General features: G+C 43.8%; 1 protein-coding gene across 1 annotated transcript; it reads right to left on the bottom strand.

Moving 5' to 3' along the window:
- Positions 1-686: 686 nt before the first annotated feature.
- Positions 687-20088, bottom strand: LOC131190464 (zinc finger protein 436-like). Its single transcript, XM_058167787.1, has 6 exons — positions 20029-20088; positions 10808-11071; positions 9667-9778; positions 9456-9505; positions 7971-8097; positions 687-5230 (listed from the first exon to the last, which is right to left on the bottom strand). Exons 1-6 carry the CDS (start codon positions 20086-20088, stop codon positions 3786-3788), a joined length of 2058 nt encoding a protein of 685 aa, XP_058023770.1. The 3' UTR covers positions 687-3785.
- Between the last annotated feature and the right edge of the window lie 1762 nt (positions 20089-21850).

The following is a 21850-nucleotide window of genomic DNA, read 5'->3' on the forward strand; positions in this document are numbered from 1 at the left end:
TCGTAGATCTTTGCAAGGATTGGAGAAGATCCCAACCAGCCTTAGGAGGGAGGAGCCTCAGCTGATTGGGAGAGGATTCCAAATCAGCGTGGATTCCACCCCCCTCTCCCCCTTGGTATTCTTAATAGAGTGAAGTCGAGTAGAATTTATTTTTTATTTATTTATTTATTTATTTTATTTGCATTTATACCCCGCCCTTCTCCGAAGACTCAGGGCGGCTTACACTATGTCAAGCAATAGTCTTCATCCTATTTGTATATTTATATACAAAGTCAACTTATTGCCCCCAATGATCTGGGTCCTCATTTTACCTACCTTATAAAGGATGGAAGGCTGAGTCAACCTTGGGCCTGGTGGGACTAGAACCTGCAGTAATTGCAAGCAGCTGTGTTAATAACAGACTGTCTTAGCAGTCTGAGCCACCAGAGCCACCAGAATGGAACGGAACAGAATAAAAAAAATATGGGAATGGAATGAGAACAAGAACAGAATAGGAATAGGAATGTTCCAAAACAGGGGTCTCCAACGTTGGCAACTTTAAGATTTGTGGACTTCAACTCCCAGAGTTTCCTCTTTGCTGGCTGAGGAAACTCTGGGAGTTGACGTCCACAAGTCTTAAAGTTGCCAACGTTGGAGACCCCTGTTCCAAAACACCTGAAGGCCGGACAAGGAACAATGGATGGAAACTGAACAAGGAGAGATTCAACCTGGAAATCGGGAGAAATTTTCTGACAGTGAGAGCAATCAATCAATGGAACAGCTTGCCTTCAGAAGTCAGGGGAGTTTCATCACTTGAAGCTTTCAGGAAGAGAGTGGACTGCCATCAATAAGAAATTGTGGAGGGTCTCCTGCTTGGGGAGTGGGTGGGACTAGATGACCTACAAGGTCCCTTCCAACTCAGTTAATCTGCTGGCCAAGTGTGATTGGATAGACAAGGAATTTGTCTCTGGTGCATAAGCCTGTGACAGCATGGCTTTCATCGGATGGGAAATGGCAAACAAACCCATTTATTTGATGACAACAGTCAGCAGGATCCTTTCTGAATAAGAGAGCCACAGTATTGTTTTGAATGGTCTCATTCTATGAATGACAGTTGACATAATTCAGACTTTGAATTTTCCCTTCCTGGCCCAATTCAGTTTCCCAAATTCTGCATGTTCTCTTGGTACTTCGGGTGTGCAAGTTCCTAAGGTTGAGTTATTGTTTTGAATGGTCTCAATCTATGAATGACAATTGACATAATCCAGGATTTGAATTTGCCTTTCCTGACCCAATTCACTTTCCTAAATCCTGTGTGTTCCCTTTTCATTTTGTGTGTGCAAGTTCCTAAGGTTCATTTTTTCACATTCCATGTTCCACCTTTTACATATTTTGAGTAAACAACACTAATTTGAAGCAACAGGCCCCTTATCTAGAAATGCGAAATAAAAAAGACGGAAGGTTATTTACAATTTCAACAGCACAGAAAAGTATAGTCCTCAATTTATGACCATAATGGAGACTGGAATTTTAAGCGTAAGTCGTAACAGTCACAAATTGAGGTACCTACCTGAGCAACCTGATTTTATCTTTTTTTGCAGCAGTTGTAAAGCCCATGCTGCAGCCGTTTAAAAAAGTCAATGTATTCCTATGGGCTTTTTTTTGCCAGAAACTTTGAAAAGTCCGGTTCCCGGCAAACTTCGCCCCCCCCCTAAATCATATGAATATGGAACCACCTGCAAAGATGACCCAGTTGTTAAGGGCGTGAAATGCAGTCATGTGGTATTTTCCAAAGCACCGGAAGGCAAGACAAGAAATAATGGATGGAAACTAATCAAGGAGACAAACAGGCTGGAATTAAGGAGAAACTTCCTAAGAGTGAGAACCATTAATCAGTGTAACAGCTTGTCTTCAGAAGTTGAGGGGGCTTCATCACTGGAAACTTTCAGGAAGAGACTAGACAGCCAGTTGTCTAAAATGGTATAAAGTCTCCTGCTTGAGGAGGGAGTTGGATTAGAAGATCTCAAAGGTCTCTTCCAGTTCTATTCTGACTGGTGTGTGCCACCATTCCAAGTCCAAAACTGGTTCATAATTATCTTTTGGGGGATGGTCCACTGTAAATTCAGAGTTGCTAAGCAAGTATTACCCACAGTCCTTAGAAAAGAAAAGCTCAATTATTTTATTGCGAAATGAAAGGAGAAGCACCATAGTAAATTTGTACAAAGTTGTATAAAATGGGGATTTGTGAAGAGGAGGAAGTGTTTTCCTGTTTTTATTAAGGGAGGGGTATCAGCCGAGGTAGTTATTGAGTGTTTGAGAGTTTCATCACTATCATAATATTTTTGTAACATTAAACCCGATTCTCCTATATTTATTCTGCGCTGCAGGACAAACCTTTCATCTATGGGACATCGCATCAAATGCTTTGACAGAGATATTAAATCCTTCTTGGTTGCTTTTTTTACAAGGCTAAACATTTTCATTGGCCTCAGTCTGTTTTCATGGGACTTGAACTGTGACCAACCATATAATCCTCATCCTACTTCAGCTGACTGCTAGCTGCAGTTCAAATCTCGCCAGCTCAAGGTTGACTCAGCCTTCCATCCTTCCAAGGTCGGTAAAATGAGGACCCAGTTTGTTGGGGCAATATGCTGACTCTGTAAACAGCTTAGAGAGGGCTGTAAAAGCACTACGAAGCGGTATATAAGTCTAAGTGCTATTGCTATCAGCCTCTCATAGGACAGTCCCAGATTTCATCAAGAAAAATATTCAAGATTGGCCTAACAATATGGAGAGGGGCTCATAATTTGTTGGTGAAGGCTTATGAAATAAAAAACACCAAATCTTTCCATGTAGTTTCTCTCCCAAGTGGAACTTTTCTAGTATTTAAGAAGACACGTCCTCTTAAATAGTGGCTTTGCTTCATTTCTTGATATATTCTCTCTCCCGCATGGATCAGCTCTTCAGTCCGCAGAGCTATTGAGTATTTCTGAAGATCAACCAAACTCAGATCTATATGAATTCTCTTGGGGGGGGGGAGCGGAATACTGGTACCAAAAGTTCATTTCCGCTCCTAGGACCTCCTATGGGAATCAATAGTGCCGTGTTTTAGATTTATTTAGGTCTGACGAGACGGCATTTTGAACTGAATGTCACTCCAGTCATCAGTATTTCACATATGGGTGTCGTGTCCCACTTCTCCTCTGACGGCCGGGTCTGGGAAGTCTGTATCAAGTGTGGCCACGAAGCCTCTGCAGCTTTGCCAAATTCCTGTCAGAGTTCTCAGGGCAGGCAGGAATCCAAGGTGTGACTTCAGCAACCAGATGAGACTTTGCCTGACTCAAGGAATGCCAAAAAGCAGATCCTTTATATAGGCCATGGGGTGTGGCTCCATGACTTAGCACTTATCCAGGCCTGCCCCTCCCTTCCTTTTGCTGACATCGCCTCTCCATTCTCCGGAAGCGGAGATCTATCCACTTTTCGTCCTCCTGCTCAGCTGCCGGCAATTCTAGTTCGTGGCTGGCTTCGTGCTCACACGCTGTAGGGAGGTTTGTTTGCTCAGTCTGTCCGGGCATGGTGCCAGGGCTGGGGGCATGCCAGGCCATTCTTCTTCACTATCAGTCTCTGGCTCAGATAGCAGGAGATGGTTGAGGAGAGGAAGGCAGGCGAGGCACAACAATGGGTCTCTTTTTTCAGTGCCGGTCTATCTTTGAACGGTCACTAAAGGAATTATTATATATTGAGGACTACCTGTACTATCTATGATAAGCCACATCTGAGTGAAAGCTGAAGTTCTTTTCCCAGTCCTAGCACTGATACAATTTCTTCCCAGTGTGCATCCTTTTATGTTTCTTAAGGTGACAGTTTCGCCTGAAGTTCTTCCCGCACTCCAGGCATTTGAAGGGTTTTTCTCCCGTATGGATCCTTCGATGGTAAATATAGGTAGTTCTCTGACGGAAGCCCTTCCCGCAATCTGTACATTTATATGGGCTCTCCCCCGTGTGGATCCTCACGTGTATCACGAGGCTTGATCTTCTACTGAACTTCCTTCCGCATTTCAAGCACGCGTAGGGTTTCTCCCCGGTGTGGGTTCTTTTATGGCTTGTAAGGTGACCGCTCTGACTGAATCGCCTTCCACACACCAGGCATATGTACGGTTTCTGCCCTGTGTGCTTTCTTTTGTGAGCTGTAAGGCGACTTCTCCTACTGAATCGCTTTCCGCACTCCAGGCATTTATAGGGTCTCTCCCCTGTGTGAATCCTCTTATGATACATGAGATCCGAGGATCCACTGAAACTCTTTCCACATACCAGGCACTGGTATGGTTTCTCCCCGGTGTGAGTTCTTTTATGTTGCATAAGGCTAAAGTTACGCCCAAAGTTCTTTCCGCACTCCAGGCACTTGTAGGGTTTTTCACCTGTGTGGATCATTTTATGGCGAATATAGTGACTGCTCTGATTGAAGCACTTGTCGCACTCTGTACATTTATATGGCCTCTCCCCCGTGTGGCTCCTTACATGCTTGACAAGGCTGGAACTTCCACTGTACTTCCTGCCACACTGCAGGCACGAATACGGTTTTTCCCCAGTGTGGGTTCGTTGATGTCTGGTAAGGTGACCAGTCTGACTGAATTGTCTTCCACATACCAGACACGTATACGGTTTCTCCCCTGTGTGGGTCCGTTCATGGACAGTAAGTTTACATTTGTGAGTGAAGGTCTTTCCACACTCCGGACATTTATATGGTTTTTCCATTGGGGGATTTTCTGGGGGTAAAATGAGCAACTGTTTCTGGCTTGCACCCTTTTCACACTCATAAGGATTCTCCTCTTTATGGGGCCTAAAATGACCGCTCAAAGTGAATTTTTCTACACGATTTATAAATGCATATGGTGTCTCTGGGATGTATGGTGGGTGATGTAAAACAAGAGAGGAGCTAAGTTTGATATTTTGCCCATACTCTTGAAGTTCACAATCTTCCTCTTCAATTTGGTTTGTATAATATTTACCGAAACCAGATTTTGCTTTGTCTGTTTTGCCATATCCGAAATGTTTTCCAACTTCTTCCCGTTGCTGAAGTTGCTGGGTTGGGAGGCCAAAGACTTCATTGTGACTAGAAGAAGATTTCTTCCTTCCATTTCTTCGACAGCTTTTCACGCTCTTCGGATTTCCAACCATCCCGTTTTCAGATTGGATCCCTTGAAATAGCGCTAGGCTTGGTTCCTTGTTATTCTCATGCGCCTGCCCATAAGCTTATTTGAAAAAAGAAAAAAAAAAGATGTTCATTTATTTTCATCACAGAAAAATGGTTCACCTGTTATTTATGCACATTTCCTGGATTGCGTTCTTTGTATGTTTTTTTATATATATAGGGCAGTGGTTCCCAACCTTTTCTTGTTTGAGGCACAACCTTTTCTTGTTTGAGGCACCCTTGGAAAGCCTTTCAAAAGTTCCCGGCACCCTTATAAGGAAATAGATATTTAAAATCTCCGTAGCTCAAAAGTTCCCGGCACCCTCAAAAGATCTCACGGCACCCCTTAGTGCCGCGGCACACTGGTTGGGAACCACTGATATAGGGTGTCCCCCAAGTTGCAATTATTCGTTCAGCCACCAGTGAAACGTAACAGGGGCGTTTGATGAATGATATTTAACTCCCAAAGTTTTAGCTTTAGCAGGTGTTATGACCCACCCATGTCTCTATATTTTGCCAGTCACCTCAGCACATTAATTATTTTGGTTAATTATTAATTATATTTAATTGTTTTATCACAGAAAAAAAATGTTAGATCCACTATTTTTCAATTTCCAAATGGGTTCCTCTTTGTCTGCCTAAAGCTTTAATTTAATCTCAGTCATTATATCCCTTTGGACAATTCCACACTTATTTTCCTGGGGTATTTCTGTTTTGTTTTGTTTTTCCTTGGAAAAAAACTATTCTTTCATTATTTGAAGGCTGAATAATCAGGAACATGGGATATCAAGAACAAAATGTAAGAAGGAATTGTGGGCCTTTCCACTGATGCTTAACAGCAAACACAAGTTTTGGAAATACCCTACATTGTACAGAGAGTCCTTGAGTTACGGCTATAATGGAGTCTTCAAAAATGTCTTACATTATATACTGATATACTTGGCCTAAATTCATGGGGGCATTTGAAAGTACAGAGTAATGGACATCTTTATAGTCACTAGACCAAGTGGTGGTGAACCTATGGCACACTCAAGAGCCCTCTCTAGGGGCATGTGCACCATCACTCCAGCACAGCTCCATCGCATTTCTTCCGCAGGGGGGAGAGATAGATGGAGGGAGGGAGGGAAAGAGAGAGGGGGAGGGAAAGAGAAAGAGGGAGAGAAAAGAGAGAAATGATATTGTTGCTAAACATAATATTTCAAAAGCAGAAAAGAAGGAGTATAAAAGTGCATTTATCACGTTTTTCTTAGAACAATTAGCTGAACTCTGCCTTGCTTATCATTATTTTAGGTAGTAAAACCTTATTATTCGTGTTGGCACTTTGCGATAAATAAGCGGTTTTTGGGTTGCAGTTTGGGCACTCGGTCTCTAATAGGTTGGCCATCACTGCTGCTAGATTATCTCTCCTAAAGTGAATATCAGCCCCAAACATAAAGAAATCTCTGAGAATCTCCTGGTAGAAATACAAACTGAGATCGAGTTTTCCTGGTAAAGATAAGAACTGGGCAGAGGTGGCTTAGAAGAAGTTCTAACAGATGACAAAGGTTAGACTCAGAATAAAGTTGTTTACCAGCCACAATTCAACCCAGCTCATGTGCCATCAATCAGCGTTGGTGTCAAGACTGAATAGCTGTGCTCAAGAGTGAAATCCAGCAGGTTCTGGAGAACCGGTAGCGGAAATTTTGAGCAGTTCGGAGAACCGGCAAATACCACCTCTGGCTGGCCCGAGTGGGATAGGAATGGAGATTTTGCAATATCCTTCCTCCAGGAGTGGGGAGGGAATGGAGATTTTGCAGTATCCTTCCCCCAGGAGTGGGGAGGGAATGGAGATTTTGAGTATCCTTCCCCTGGAGTGGGGTGGGAATGGAGATTTTGCAGCATCCTTCCCCTGGAGTGGGGAGGGAATGGGGACTTCGCAGTTTCCTTCCCTCAGGAGTGGGGAGGGAATGGAGATTTTGCAGTATCCTTCCTTCAGGAGTGGGGAGCGAATGGAGATTTTGCAGTATCCTTCCCTCAGGAGTGGGGAGGGAATGGGGACTTTGCAGTATCCTTCCCTCAGGAGTGGGGAGGGAATGGAGATTTTGCAGTATCCTTCCCTCAGGTGTGGGGAGGGAATGGAGATTTTGCAGTATCCTTCCCTCAGGAGTTAGGAGGGAATGGGGACTTTGCAGTATCCTTCCCCTGCCACGCCCACCAAGCCACGCCCACAGAACCGATAGTAAAAAAAAATTGGATTTCACCACTGGCTTTGCTTCTTTCAAACCTTATCATCGCTATTTACCATATTTTTCGGACTATAAGACACACCTAAATTCAGACTAGGAAAACAACAACAAAAAAGTTTTTGGCCTACCTTTTTTCCGGGGCTTTTTTTTGGCCCATTTTCAAGGCTTTTTGCAGCCCATTTTGGGGGCTTTTTTCTGGAAACAGGCCGAAAATAGCCTTGAAAACAGGCCAAAAAAAGCCTCAAAAAAGGCCTGAAAAAAGGCCTGAAAACAGGGCGTTTTGAGGTAAAAAAAATGGCTGGTGGGTGGGTGAGGCTTCACCAATACTCAGTCTATGACGCACAGACATTTTTGCCCCCTTTTGGGAGACCAAAAAGTGGGTCTTATAATCCGAAAAATACGGTAACTTGCCAATGAACTTGGGGGAGGGAAGGGTGGGACCTTGGAAGCCATCAAGGTCACCGCTCCATTTACTTTAGTCTTGGAGCAAGAAGCCCCAGAATGTCTTTCTGAGCACTTATGGCAACCAAAGACTTTCCACAAATACCTGAATCCGGAGCAAAACAGGAGCCTTACCCAGAGCGGCCACATTCCTAGAATTCTCCAGCATGACTTCCTCGTGCAAGGCTCTCTGGCTGGGATCCAGCAGCGCCCACTCCTCCTCCGTGAAATACACAGCCACCTCCTCAAATGTTACTGAGCCCTGAAAATCAAAGGACATACGTTCCTCAAAAGAAGTCCCAGGAAGTTCTCTCCCACATTTCCAATATCCTAAACATGAGTTTGATAAGACAGAAAATGCTTCTTTTCTGATATAATGTACTACAAGAGTTTTATAACTGTCTCTCCGACAAGCCACTCGTCTGATTAGAATTTCTTCCAACTACAGTCATCTTGAAAAGTTTGAAGAAGTGGGACACATTTTGTTACATCTCCTTCAGGATGAAAACTTTCTCGGTTTTTTTTTTCTTTGCACAAGCCAAGTTTTTGCAAATTGCATTTTGATGAAATAACTGCATATCGCATATATATAACTTTTAACGGGATCTCCTTGGACATATGCCATAATTTAACTCCTCTGATTTGTTTCATTTGTTCTGACTTGTCTTACTAATGCTTCAATAAAATTTAATGTCAAAACTAATTCCTGGCTTTTATTTATTTATATCCTGCCTTTATTATTTTTACAAATAACTCAAGGCGGCGAACATATTCAACACATCTTCCTCCACCTATTTATCCCCACAACAACAGCCCTGTGAGGTAAATTGGGCTTAGAGATAGAGTCACTGTTCAGCCTCTGGTGGCTCAGCAGACTAAGTCTGTCTGTTATTAACACAGCTGCTTGCAATTACTGCAAGTTCAAGTCCCACCAGGCCCAAGGTTGACTCAGCCTTCCATCCTTTATAAGGTAGGTAAAATGAGGACCCACATTGTTGGGGGCAATAAAAGTTGACTTTGTATATAATATACAAATGGATGAAGACTATTGCTTAACATAGTGTAAGCCGCCCTGAGTCTTCAGAGAAGGGCGGGATATAAATGCAAAAACGAAAAAAAAGAAAATCACCCAGCTCCTGTTTGTGTCTAAAGCAGGAGAAGAACTCACTGTCTCCTGCTTTCTAGCTGATGCCTTAACCACTAGACTAAACTGTCTTTATTTCTTGCTAGCCAATTCCTGGGGTTTTTCACATACTTTGGATAGCAAAGGATTTATCTGAAATAAATTAATGTAACCAATTACTAAATTAATGTAACCCATTGCAAGTATAAGAAACTTAAAAGTTCAACTGATTCCAAGAAAAAAGGAGACTCACATTCACTCAGACTTGCAAGATTCTGTTAATGTAACCCTACAAAGAAAGCGGTATTACCTTCTATACCTTTGGTTTAAAATTTGGTCTACCTTGGAGGGCTGCCTCATCTGTAGCTTGTGCTTAAACCATCACCTTGAAAACAGAATCAAGCTAAATTTCGACACTTGGCCTCCTTAATAAGCTCTGTGTAAAATCTACACGATACAAATCCTGAAGGATTTTCTGCTCTGATAAGGCTCCTTACCTGAAATGTTACAGCTGTTGCAGCGGTTTCCATCCACAACTTTGAGTTCCCTGTGATCAAGATAAAAGGAGACGGGTGAAGAATATTTGGAAGCTGGGCAAGTCAGCGATGGGGAAGCAGCGTAAATCAAAGCCGGAATGACGTGTAGAAGAAACACAAGAACGAAATGACTTTGAGGTTTCACGGCCTGCAGAAGCAACTTTTCACTTACCAGGCAACAAGACCCGAGTTGGATCCTCCAACACCTGCTCCATGGAGAAACCAGAGGGACCTTCTCCGCCTTCAGGAGGTCCCGTGGCCATCTTCATCGGCTGCCCCTGCAACTGGAAACATAGCCAGGGTCAAGGACGAAGAAGAATTAAAATAACTGATCATTGGAAAAAGGGGATTCTTTTGTGTCTCCAAAGCTGGACCATGTTATATCCAGTGGTGGGATTCAGCCAGTTCATACCACTTCGGGAGAACCGGTTGGTTGTTAACTTTCTGAGCAGTTTGGAAAACTGGTTATTGGAAGAAAGGGCAGAGAACTGGTTGTTAAATTATTTGAATCCCACCATTGGTTATATTCACAATTGGTGATGCAAATTCCTTTCAGATTCCCTCTTCCTCCTTTGGAATAATGGGGAAATAAAATAAAATAATATAAAATAATGGGGAAAGAGAACCATGGGACTGAAAATGGAGGGAAACTAAAGTCTCTTCTACTGTTCCAACTTGCATTTGCGTGTCCAAAGATGGTTATATCCATAATTGGGAGATGCCAATTCCTTTAGGATTTCCATTTTTCCTGTGGAATAATAAACTGGAGGGGGGGGGGGGGAGAAACAGGACTCTGGGACAGAAAGCCGAGGGAAGCCAAAGTCGTTTTTCTATTGCTTACCTACCAGCTGCGTTTGAGGCGGAGGACTAGTTACAAGGAAAGCACGCCACGAGGAGATCCTCCCGGGAGGAGATCCGCTCACTTGCAGCCTCCTCCGCTCCTGGGCCCGAGGAGAGCTGAGCGGGAAGCCCGGGAGAAGCTCTCCACCGGGTCCTCCCGCAGCAGCCAGCCCGCCATCTCCGCGGGCAGCCCGGCCAGGAACCGCTCCGCGATGCCCCCTCCCACCGTTCCTCCTCCACCCGCGGGAGCTCGGGCTGCTCCTCCTCCTCCTCCTCTCCGCGGGGCTTCGGCCGCTGCAGACCGCCCGGCGCCCCAAAGCGGGGGAAGCGCTCGGCCTCTTGAGCCCGGCGGATCCTCGGGGTGGTTCTCTCCCGCCTGACTCCGGCCCCGGGCTTCCTCCTCCTCCTCCTCCTCCTCCTCCCCGCCCTCCTCCTCCTCCTCCTCCTGGGGCTCAGCGGCGTTTGCTCCCGACCTCCATCGGGCTGCCCCGCCGCGCCTCGTCCGCTCTTCTCCTCTCCTTGCCCGGCCAGCCTCTGCAGACGCTCAGACGCTCCGGATTCCCCTTCGCCGCCGCTGCTGCTGCTGCAGCCGCCGCCTCCTCCTCGGGAAAAGCGGGATCGCGCTTCCCAGCGGTAAACGATCCGATAGCTGCAACCGATTCCCGGGGATCCGCTCCGCACCGGAACGTCCCGCCCCCCCGTCTCCTGCCCCCTCCCCGCCTCCTGTCTCCTGGGACCTGAGTCGAGAGAGCGATTCTTCCTAGAGAGACGAAGCTCCGACAGCCTCCCTCCCCTCCCCCCTTCCCCTCCCCTCCCTTCCTTTAAAAGGCCCCCGGCGACCGCCCCGCCCCTTTCTTACAGGAGGAAACTGCCGAGGAAAGCTCACTTGTGGCTCTCCCACCCAGAGGAAGGGTCCAGGGAATGGCGTGGGAGCTACTGTGGTATCGTAAGATAACATTTCTTTTTGCTGTGAGCACACTAGCCCGCATTAGAATAGAATGGAATATAGAATAGAATAGAAAATATGGAGTAAGGATAGAGTGGAGTGGAGTGGAATAGAATAGAAGAGAAGAGAAGAGAAGAGAAGAGAATAGAAAATATGGAGTAAGGATAGAGTGGAGTGGAGTGGAGTGGAATAGAATAGAATAGAATAGAATAGAATAGAATGGAATATAGAATAGAATAGAAAATATGGAGTAAGGATAGAGTGGAGTGGAGTGGAATAGAATAGAAGAGAAGAGAAGAGAAGAGAAGAGAATAGAAAATATGGAGTAAGGATAGAGTGGAGTGGAGTGGAGTGGAATAGAATAGAATAGAATAGAATAGAATAGAATAGAATAGAATAGAAAATATGGAGTAAGGATAGAGTGGAGTGGAGTGGAATAGAATAGAATAGAATAGAATAGAATAGAAAATATGGAGTAAGGATAGAGTGGAGTGGAGTGGAATAGAATAGAATAGAATAGAATAGAATAGAATAGAATAGAATAGAATAGAATAGAAAATATGGAGTAAGGATAGAGTGGAGTGGAGTGGAGTGGAGTGGAATAGAATAGAATAGAATAGAATAGAATAGAATAGAATAGAAAATATGGAGTAAGGATAGAGTGGAGTGGAGTGGAATAGAATAGAATAGAATAGAATAGAATAGAATAGAATAGAAAATATGGAGTAAGGATAGAGTGGAGTGGAATAGAATAGAATAGAATAGAATAGAATAGAAAATATGGAGTAAGGATAGAGTGGAGTGGAGTGGAATAGAATAGAATAGAATAGAATAGAATAGAAAATATGGAGTAAGGATAGAGTGGAGTGGAGTGGAATAGAATAGAATAGAATAGAATAGAATAGAATAGAATAGAAAATATGGAGTAAGGATAGAGTGGAGTGGAATAGAATAGAATAGAATAGAAAATATGGAGTAGGAATAGAGTGGAGTGGAGTGGAATAGAATAGAATAGAATAGAAGAGAATAGAATAGAATAGAAAATATGGAGTAAGGATAGAGTGGATTGGAATGGAATAGAATAGAATAGAAAATATGGAGTAGGAATAGAGTGGAATAGAATAGAAGAGATAATATGGAATAAGGTTAGAGTGGAATAGAATAGAATAGAATAGAATAGAATAAGGATAGAATATGGAATAAGGATAGAGTGGATTGGATTAGATTGGATTGGATTGGAATGGAATAGAATAGAATAGAATAGAAAATATGGAGTAAGGATAGAGTAGAGTAGAGTGGAATAGAATAGAAAATATGGAATAAGGATAGAGTGGATTGGATTGGATTGGATTGGAACGGAACGGAACGGAACATAACAGAACAGAACAGAACAGAACAGAACAGAACAGAACAGAACAGAACAGAACAGAATAGAATAGAATAGAAAATATGGAGTAAGGATAGAGTGGAGTGGAATGGAAGAATAGAATAGAATAGATGGAATAAAGATAGAGTGGAGGAGTGGAGTGGAATGGAATAGAATAGAAAACATGGAATAAGGATAAAGTGGAGTGGATTTGAAGTCCGCCAGGCTTAAAGTTGCCAAGGTTGGAGACCCCTGCTATATGGAACACAAATAGAATAGAATAGAATAGAATTTTTATTGGCCAAGTGTAATTGGACACACAAGGAATTTGTCTTAGTGCATATGCTCTCAGTGTACATAAAAGAAAAGATACATTCATCAAAGTACAACATTTACAACACAATTGATGGTCAATATATCAATATAAATCATAAGGATTGCCAGCAACAAGTTATAGTCATACAGTCATAAATAGAAAGAGATAGGTGATGGGAACTATGAGAAGATTAATAGTATTTATTTATTTATTTATTTATTTGATTTCTATACCGCCCTTCTCCCGAAGGACTCAGGGCGGTGTACAGGCAAGAATAAAACAGACGGTACAATATACAAATTTAAAATGCAGTTAAAAAACTTATTTTAAAATTGGCCTGAGAAGTAAAATATATAATAAGCTAAAAAACCCCATTTAAAATTAATTACTAAGAATTTAAAAATTTGTTAAAATCAATTTAAGCCAGCCCCGCGCGAATAAAAAGATGTGTCTTCAGTTCGCGACAGAATGTCCGAAGGTCAGGTATTTGGCGTAAACCCGGGGGAAGTTCGTTCCAGAGTGTGGGAGCCCCCACAGAGAAGGACCTTCCCCTGGGGGCCGCCAGCCAACATTGCTTGGCGGACGGCACCCTGAGAAGTCCCTCTCTGAGAGCGTACGGGTCGGTGGGAGGCATGTGGTAACAGCAGGCGGTCCCGTAAGTACCCAGGCCCTAAGCCATGGAGCGCTTTAAAGGTAGTAACCAACACTTTAAAGTGCACTCGAAAGGCCACAGGTAGCCAGTGCAGTCTGCGCAGGAGCGGTGTTATATGGGAGCTACGCGGAGCTTCTTCTATCACCCGCGCAGCTGCATTCTGGACTAACTGAAGCCTCCGGGTGCACTTCAAGGGGAGCCCCATGTAGAGAGCATTACAATAATCCAAGCGAGAGGTAACGAGCGCATGAGTGACTGAATATCAGTATCAATATCTGCATAGTAGTGCAGATTCAGTAAATAGTTTGACAGTGTTGATGGAATTATTTGTTTAGCAGAGTGATGGCCTTCGGGAAAAAACTGTTCTTGTGTCTAGTTGTTCTGGTGTGCAATGCTCTATAGCGTCGTTTTGAGGGTAGGAGTTGAAACAGTTTATGTCCAGGATGCGAGGGGTCTGTAAAAAATGTGACTGAATCTGGATGTTCTGCTTTGGATACCAGGAAGCCTCCTCCCAGAAGGTAACAAGGCAAACAGGTCCGGAAAAGGATGTGTGGACAATTGAAATCCCCACCTCCTCTCCCTATTCTACAGGTAGCCCTCGACTTACAACAGTTCGCTTAGTGCACGTTAGAAGTTACAACAGCACTGAAAAAATGGACTTAAGAACAGCTAAACGTTTATGGAGATTTTGTCATCTGGGTCACACAGATCCGGGTCCTTGACTTGCAGCAGTTCATTTAGTGACTGTTTGAAGTTACAACAGAATTTTAAAAAGGGAGTTATGACCATTTTTCACACTTATGACCATTGCAGCCTCCCCATGGTCACGTGATGTGTATTTGGATGCCTGACAACTGACTCACATTTATGATATAAATGTAGCATCCTAGGGTCATGTGATCCTCTTTTCTGACCTTCTGACCAGCAAAAGTCTTAATTGCCTTATACACTGTAAGCCACCCTGAGTCTTCGGAGAAGGGCGGGATATAAATGTAAACAACAACAAAAAAAAGTCAATGGCGAAGCCAGATTCACTTAACAACCATGTTGCGGATTTCACAACTGCAGCGAGAAAGGTCATAAAATTGGGCGAAACTCACTTAAGAAATGTCTCGCTTAGCAAAGGAAATTTTGGGCTCAGTCGTGGTCGTAAGTCAAACGACTACCTGTATATTCTTAAGACGTGGCAGAGCCTGGAATTGCAGGGCTCCCTCACCAGAGGTTCTGAATCAGGATTGGACTGGAATTCATCTGGGCTGACTGAAGGATTCCTGTCCTGTTCAGGGATCGGACTACAATACCCTCCACCCCATCCCCTCTCTCCCTCCGGAGTGCAAGATGGAGATAAGCTACTTCTTTGGAGCAGGGGTCTCCAACCTTGGTCCCTTTAAGACTTGTGGACTTCAACTCCCAGAGTCCCTCAGCCAGCAAAGTTGAAGTCCACAAGTCTTAAAGGGACCAAGGTTGGAGACCCCTGCTTTGGAGCATCGAATTTTGTCCTCCACATCAGGGATCTCCAACCTTGGTAACTTTAAGCCTGGTGGACTTCAACTCCCAGAATTCCTCCAGGCTTAAAAGTTGCCAAAGTTGGAGACCCCTCTGCTCCACATCAGCAGAAAAGGGGTTAATTGCACATGTTACCTTTTGGGCTTTTTTTTTCTTGTTAAAATACCATCTTCTTACATTCAGCCCTAAACTGTTTCCATAATAATCTGGAAACCAGCTCAAAAGCAATTTGAAATCAAAATCTAATTTTAGCATCTTGGGGACCAATAAAATTCACAGAAGGTGCCTTTAGACATCCCCTGGATCAAAGGATAGCTGTAAAAACCTTTATCTGGAATGCCAACAAAATTGGAGGCTCATCAACGCAATGCCACGGATTTAAAAAAAACACCCTGTGACAAAGAAATCTACAGAAGATGTCAGGCACAGGGGACAAGTATTTATTTAATCTGTATCCTGCCTTTATTTTTTTACAAACGACTGAAGGCAGCAAACAGATTTTGCACACCTTCCTCCTCCTATTTTATTTATTTATTTTATTTGTCACAACAATATATACATAAGCATAAGCAAGAAATAACTATACCATATATAATCATATATATAAGCATAAGTATGAAATAACTATATGAATTGGATGCAATCAAAGGGAACATTAGGACAGGAACTGTAGGCACGTTGGTGCTCTTATGCACGCCCCTTACAGACCTCTTAGGAATGGGGTGAGGTCAATAGTAGACAGTTTTTGGTTGAAGCTTTAGGGATTTTGGGAAGAGACCACAGAGTCAGGTAGTGCATTCCAGGCATTAATATCTCTGTTACTGAAGTCATATTTTCTAAAATCAAGATTGGAGCGGTTCACATTAAGCTTAAATCTATTGTATGCTTGTGTATTGTTGCGATTGAAGCTGAAGTATTTATTTATTTATTTTATTTGATTTTTATACCGCCCTTCTCCCGAAGGACTCAGGGCGGTGTACAGGCATAATAAAACCAACAATACAATATACAAATTTAAAATACGATTTAAAAAACTTATTTTAAATTAGCCCAATGATTAAAATTTACCATACTAAAAAACCCCGTTTAAAATTAATAAATTTAAACAATAAAATCCCATTTTAAGCCAGCCCCGCGCGGATAAAAAGATGAGTCTTGAGTTCGCGACGAAATGTCCGAAGGTCGGGTATTTGGCGTAAACCCGGGGGAAGCTCGTTCCAGAGTGTGGGAGCCCCCACAGACTACTTTAGAACTCTGCCCGCCTTCGACATGACTTGAGAATTCTATGAATTGATGATTCATAGAAGTAAAGTAGTCTTCAACAGGAAGAACATTGTAACAGATGATTCTATGAATCATCAATTCATAGAATTCTCAAGTCATGTCGAAGGCGGCAGAGTTCTAAATTTCCTAAACCCAGGATTTCAAGGCTGGGTTTATTTTATTTTATTATTTTATTTTATTTATTTTCCTCACAACCACCCTGTGAGGTGGGTTGGGCTGAGAATGACTGATCCGAAGTCACCTACCTGGCTTTAACGGCTAAGGCAGAACTAGAACTCACAGACTCCCGCTTTGTCTGGGGCCTTAACCACTAGACTAGGGGATCCCCAAACTGTGGGGCTGTAGCCTATTCGCAACTGGGCCGTGTGAGCGGTGGGTTGGTGCGCTCGCGTAACTGCATGCACCCCCCCCACACACACAAATGCAGCAGCAAACACACCTGCCCCTCACACAAAACCATCCCCTCTCCCCACGCCGGGCCACCAACCCGGAAAAGTTGCATAGACCAAACTTTCTCTCCAATCGAGATGTTAAATCCTGCTTTTTTTTTTACAACCTCTCCAACAGATTTCCTCTACCGCCCCAGAACTAAAGCTCTTTTCCCCAAATAAGTCTTTTCTTCCCTCAAGTGAGAAATGTCCTTCAGCGCCAAGAAAGTGCAGGAAAGCAACTGACATCTTGTAACTTACACACCGACATTTCTGCTCTGGATTGTTTTTAATTGTTCGTCAGTGTTCCAGAAACCTGCCCCCCCCCCCAAACTCCAAGTAAGAACTCTGAAACAAGCATCTTTCAAAGTTCTATTTACTAGGATAGCTAAACTGGCACATCTGGGAAAACCCAAATCTGAGAGGTCCCGGTTTTCCCTCAGTAAATCAAAACCATTCCCTCACTCCTCAGTCAATCATATGTTCCAGTCTGTCCCATCTCGAGACAGCACTCCAACCACTCCTTCTCCAGATGCAGGACTGGCCTGACCTTGACCGACAGGAAGAATGTTATTATGTCTAAAGACAACCCCTCTACTAAATTCTCCCTCCTACTTTCCCACACATGAGAAAGTGGCAGCAGGGAAGCTTCTGGCCAAATACGGCTTCCAAAGCTGACATCGCTATTTTCCTGCCTGCTAAATATGGGCAGCTCCCCTTCTTCCGACAGCAAACGTCCTTGGTTTGAAGAAGGAAAAAAACCTCTGTGGAAGGCCGTCAGGGAAACGACAAGCAATGGCTAGCATATTTTTCAGAGTGTGGGGGAACATAAAAAGTTCCTCATGCTTTTGAGAGACTGGGTCCCCAGTTACATCAGGCTGGCCCATTAGATTTTGCAGAGGCCATCAGTTGTAACCTACATCTGCAGAGACCCAAGAAACATGCCTTCTCTGCTTCAGCGTGGAACATCCTTAGCACTTAGCCTTATATACCCGCTTTACAACCCTAAGTGGTTTAGAGTCAGGTTTTTTTTGGTTTTTTTTTACATTTATACCCCGCCCTTCTCCGAAGACTCAGGGCGGCTTACAATGTATAAGGCAATAGTCTCATTCTATTTGTATATTTTTTTACAAAGTCAACTTATTGCCCCCCCAACAATCTGGGTCCTCATTTTACCTACCTTATAAAGGGTGGAAGGCCGAGTCAACCTTGGGCCGGGCTCGAACCTGCAGTAATTGCAGGCTCTGTGTTCTAATAACAGGCTTCTCTACTGCCTGAGCTATCCCGGCCCCCCAGCCATCTGTTGCCCCCAACAGTCTGGGTTCTCATTTTACCAACCTCGGAAGGATGAAAGGCTGAGTCAACCTTGAGCCTGGTGGGATTTGAACTGCCAAACTGCAGGAGATGGCAGTCAGGCCGAAGTAGCCTGCAGGACTGCACTCTAACCACTGCGCCCCCGACATTTGATTTTTTTGAAAGGCTTTCAAGACTTGCTTATACTGCCAGACCCGAATCTCCCAGGGAGATTTGTCTCAATGGCTCCATTGCTGTGGGGGCCATTTTTATTCATCCTCGGCCTACTTTGTTTTGTTTTTATATTTATTGCTGTGGGCTTTTTAGATTTTTTCATATTGGTGTTGAATAGAATAGAATAGAATAGAATAGAATAGAATAGAATAGAATAGAATAACAGAAGTGGAAGGGACCTTGGAGGTCTTCTAGTCCAACCTCTTGCTTAGGTAGGAAACTCTATACCAGGGCTGTCAAACTTCCGGCCCACAGGGCAGATGCGTCACACGCTGGCCACGCCCATGCCCGGTTAAGCAAAGGGGGGAAAAGTCCCGATACATCATGACACCGCTGTGTCGTCGTTAGTTTGACACCCCTGCTCTATACCATTTTTTGTTTGTTTGTTTACATTTATATCCCGCCCTTCTCCGAAGACTCAGGGTGGCTTACAGTGTATAAGGCAATAGTCTCATTCTATTTGAATATTTACAAAGTCAACTTATTGCCCCCCCAACAATCTGAGTCCTCATTTTACCTACTTTATAAAGGATGGAAGGCTGAGTCAACCTTGGACCTGGTGGGACTAGAACCTGCAGTAATTGCAGGCAGCTGTGTTTTAATAACAGGCTTCTTACAGCCTGAGCCACACCGCGGCCCTTTCAGACAAATGATTGCACTGTTGAAACATTCACAACTTCTGAAGGCAAGTCTTTCCACTGATCGTTCTCACGGTCAGGAAAAAACCGTGCAACCTTATTCTAGGTTACTTCTCTCCTTCGTTAGTTTCCATCCATTGCTTCTTGTCCTGCCATAGGTGCTTTGGAGAATAGCTCGACTCCCTCTTAAGTGCCACCCCTTAAGATATTGGAACATTGCTATCATGTCTCCCCTAGTCCTTCTTTCCATTAAACTAGACATACCCAATTCCAGCAACCGTTCTTCTTATGTTTTAATCTCCAGTCCCCTAATCATCTTTGCTGTGCTCTTCGCTGTGCTCTTTCTAGAGTCTCAACATCTTTTTTACGCCGTGGCGACCAAAACTGGATGCAGCATTCCAAGTGTGGGCTTACCAAGGCATTATTAAGTGGTATTAAAATGGTTGTTTTATTTATTGCTGTGTGCTGCCCAGTGTCACTTTTGGCAAGATATATACAAAACATTTTAATTGAAGTCGAGTAGCTTAGGAACCCCGAAAGCCAGACTGAAGAAGATCAAAGAACAACTAGGAAACAGCCACCTATCTGAGGTGTTGATGGCATCTCTTCGACTGTTTGAGAAATGATGGCAGACAAACCCCTTGTTTAATGAATTATGGACATGTGTAATAGAGTCAGCAGGGTCCTTTCTGAATGGCCACCATATTGGTTTGGATGATCTAAAAGCCTTGAACAGTTTCTAATAAGCATTGGATTCAGTTCATTTAGTTCAGTCTGCTCCTTCTTCACTTCGTGTCTTCAACTTTCCCAGGTCCATTCTTTTCACATTTCCTGAACAAACCCAACACCACCATTGCAGCTTCATGTTCTTGGCTCCATGCCTCTATGACAGCATTCCTCTTGGAGGCTCTTTCAATCTTTTCTCTTCCTTTCGGGTGTTCCATTCAACACGTTTTCTTTTATCAATACTTTTTCTTATAGAACATTTTTGCGAATATACATATAAGCCTCAACAAGTAGTTAGCAGTTACCGACCCAGACGGATCTCGGAAGGCAATCTGGACCACCAGAACCTGGATCACCTGGAACATCAGTGATGCAGGCTGGAAGAAAAGAAATAATTAAAAAGATCAAGTCATACTGCTCAGAAGATATTGCATGAATGTGCATCAGATTCAAATTCTACTCATACGGTGGCTTTGCTTGTTGGGTCAACAGATCAGAAACATAAAATTCACTCCTCACTGATCAAAAGCTGTCAGCTGGCCCAAGCACACACAGTGAAGGTCAATCTATCCATTCAGTGGGGGAGAGGAGGTTTGTTGTCGTGCATGAGGCACTAATTCAGTGGTGAAATGTAAAATTTGTTACTACCGGTTCTGTGGACGTGGCTTGGTGGTGGGGTAAGTGACTGGGTGGGCGTGGCCACTTTTTTTTTTTTACTTTTAAAAACATTTTTCCTAAAACCTCTTCAGCCGAATGATCAGGCGACTCAGCTGGGATCGCCAGAGGAAAAACACCTTTTAAAGGGTTCTGACAATCCCAGCTGAGTTGCCTGATCGCCAGAACCCTTTAAAAGCATTTTTTTTACAACCTCTTTGGCCGAAGAGGTTGTAGAAAGAATGCTTTTAAAAGGTTTTTTTTTTGTTTACATTTATATCCCGCTCTTCTCCGAAGACTCAGGGCGGCTTACAGTGTATAAGGCAATAGTCTCATTCTATTTGTATATTTACAAAGTCAACTTATTGCCCCCCCAACAATCTGGGTCCTCATTTTACCTACCTTATAAAGGATGGAAGGCTGAGTCAACCTTGGACCTGGTGGGACTTGAACCTGCAGTAATTGCAGGCAGCTGTGTTTTAATAACAGGCTTCTTACAGCCTGAGCCACCACGGCCCTTTAAAGGTTCTGATGATCCCAGCTGAGCCGCGCGATCATCAGAGGCTTTTTTTTTTACTTTTAAAAGCATTTTTTCGGCCGAAGAAAAAATGCTTTTAAAAGTAAAAAAAAAAACACCCACTGATGATTGCGTGGCTCAGCTGGACATGGGGAGGGGGTGGGATTTTTGCTACCGGTTCTCCGAACCACCCGTCGCCATCGCTACTGGGTGATCCGGTCCGAACCAGGGGCATTTCACCCCTGGTCCAATTGCTATGACCCTTAGGGAAGACCAAGCTGAGAAGAGATACATCCAAAAGACATACATCCAAGAGAGAAACCCCCCAAAAAACAAAGCTGACAGTAGAAAAAACCGGGAGAGAAGTCTACGGTGCAGATATCAGAATTGGCAAATACTCAGCTGGCTCCAGGAGGGCGGAAGAAGTGACGGAATCGGATTTACTCCACACATCCAGGAGTACCATGGGGAGGTGGGAAGGGTCAAAACCAGGGGTGTAACCCAGGAGGTTCTGGAGAACCAGTAACTGAAATTTTGAGCAGTTTGGAGAACCGGTAGCGGAAATTTTGAGTAGTTCGGAGAACCGGCAAATACCACCTCTCGCTGGCCCCCGAGTGGGGTGTGAATGGGGATTTTTGCAGTATCCTCCCCCTGCCACGCCCACCAAGCCACACTACACCCACCACAGAACTGGTAGTAAAAAAAATTGGATTTCACCACGCGTCAAAACAAGCTGAGAGATCATCCAGGAAGCTGTGGAGCCCCAGGAAAAAGGGGAAAAGGAGACCTCGGAAAGGCCTGTAACCAGTGGTGGGATTCAAATAATTTAACAACCGGTTCTCTGCCCTAATGATTTCTTCCAACAACCAGTTCATCAAACTGCTCAGAAAGTTAACAACCGGTTCTCCCGAAGTGGTGCGAACTGGCTGAATCCCACCACTGCCTGTAACTCTGAA

Source organism: Ahaetulla prasina, chromosome 2 (assembly GCF_028640845.1).
Source record: "Ahaetulla prasina isolate Xishuangbanna chromosome 2, ASM2864084v1, whole genome shotgun sequence".
Lineage (NCBI taxonomy): Eukaryota > Metazoa > Chordata > Lepidosauria > Squamata > Colubridae > Ahaetulla > Ahaetulla prasina.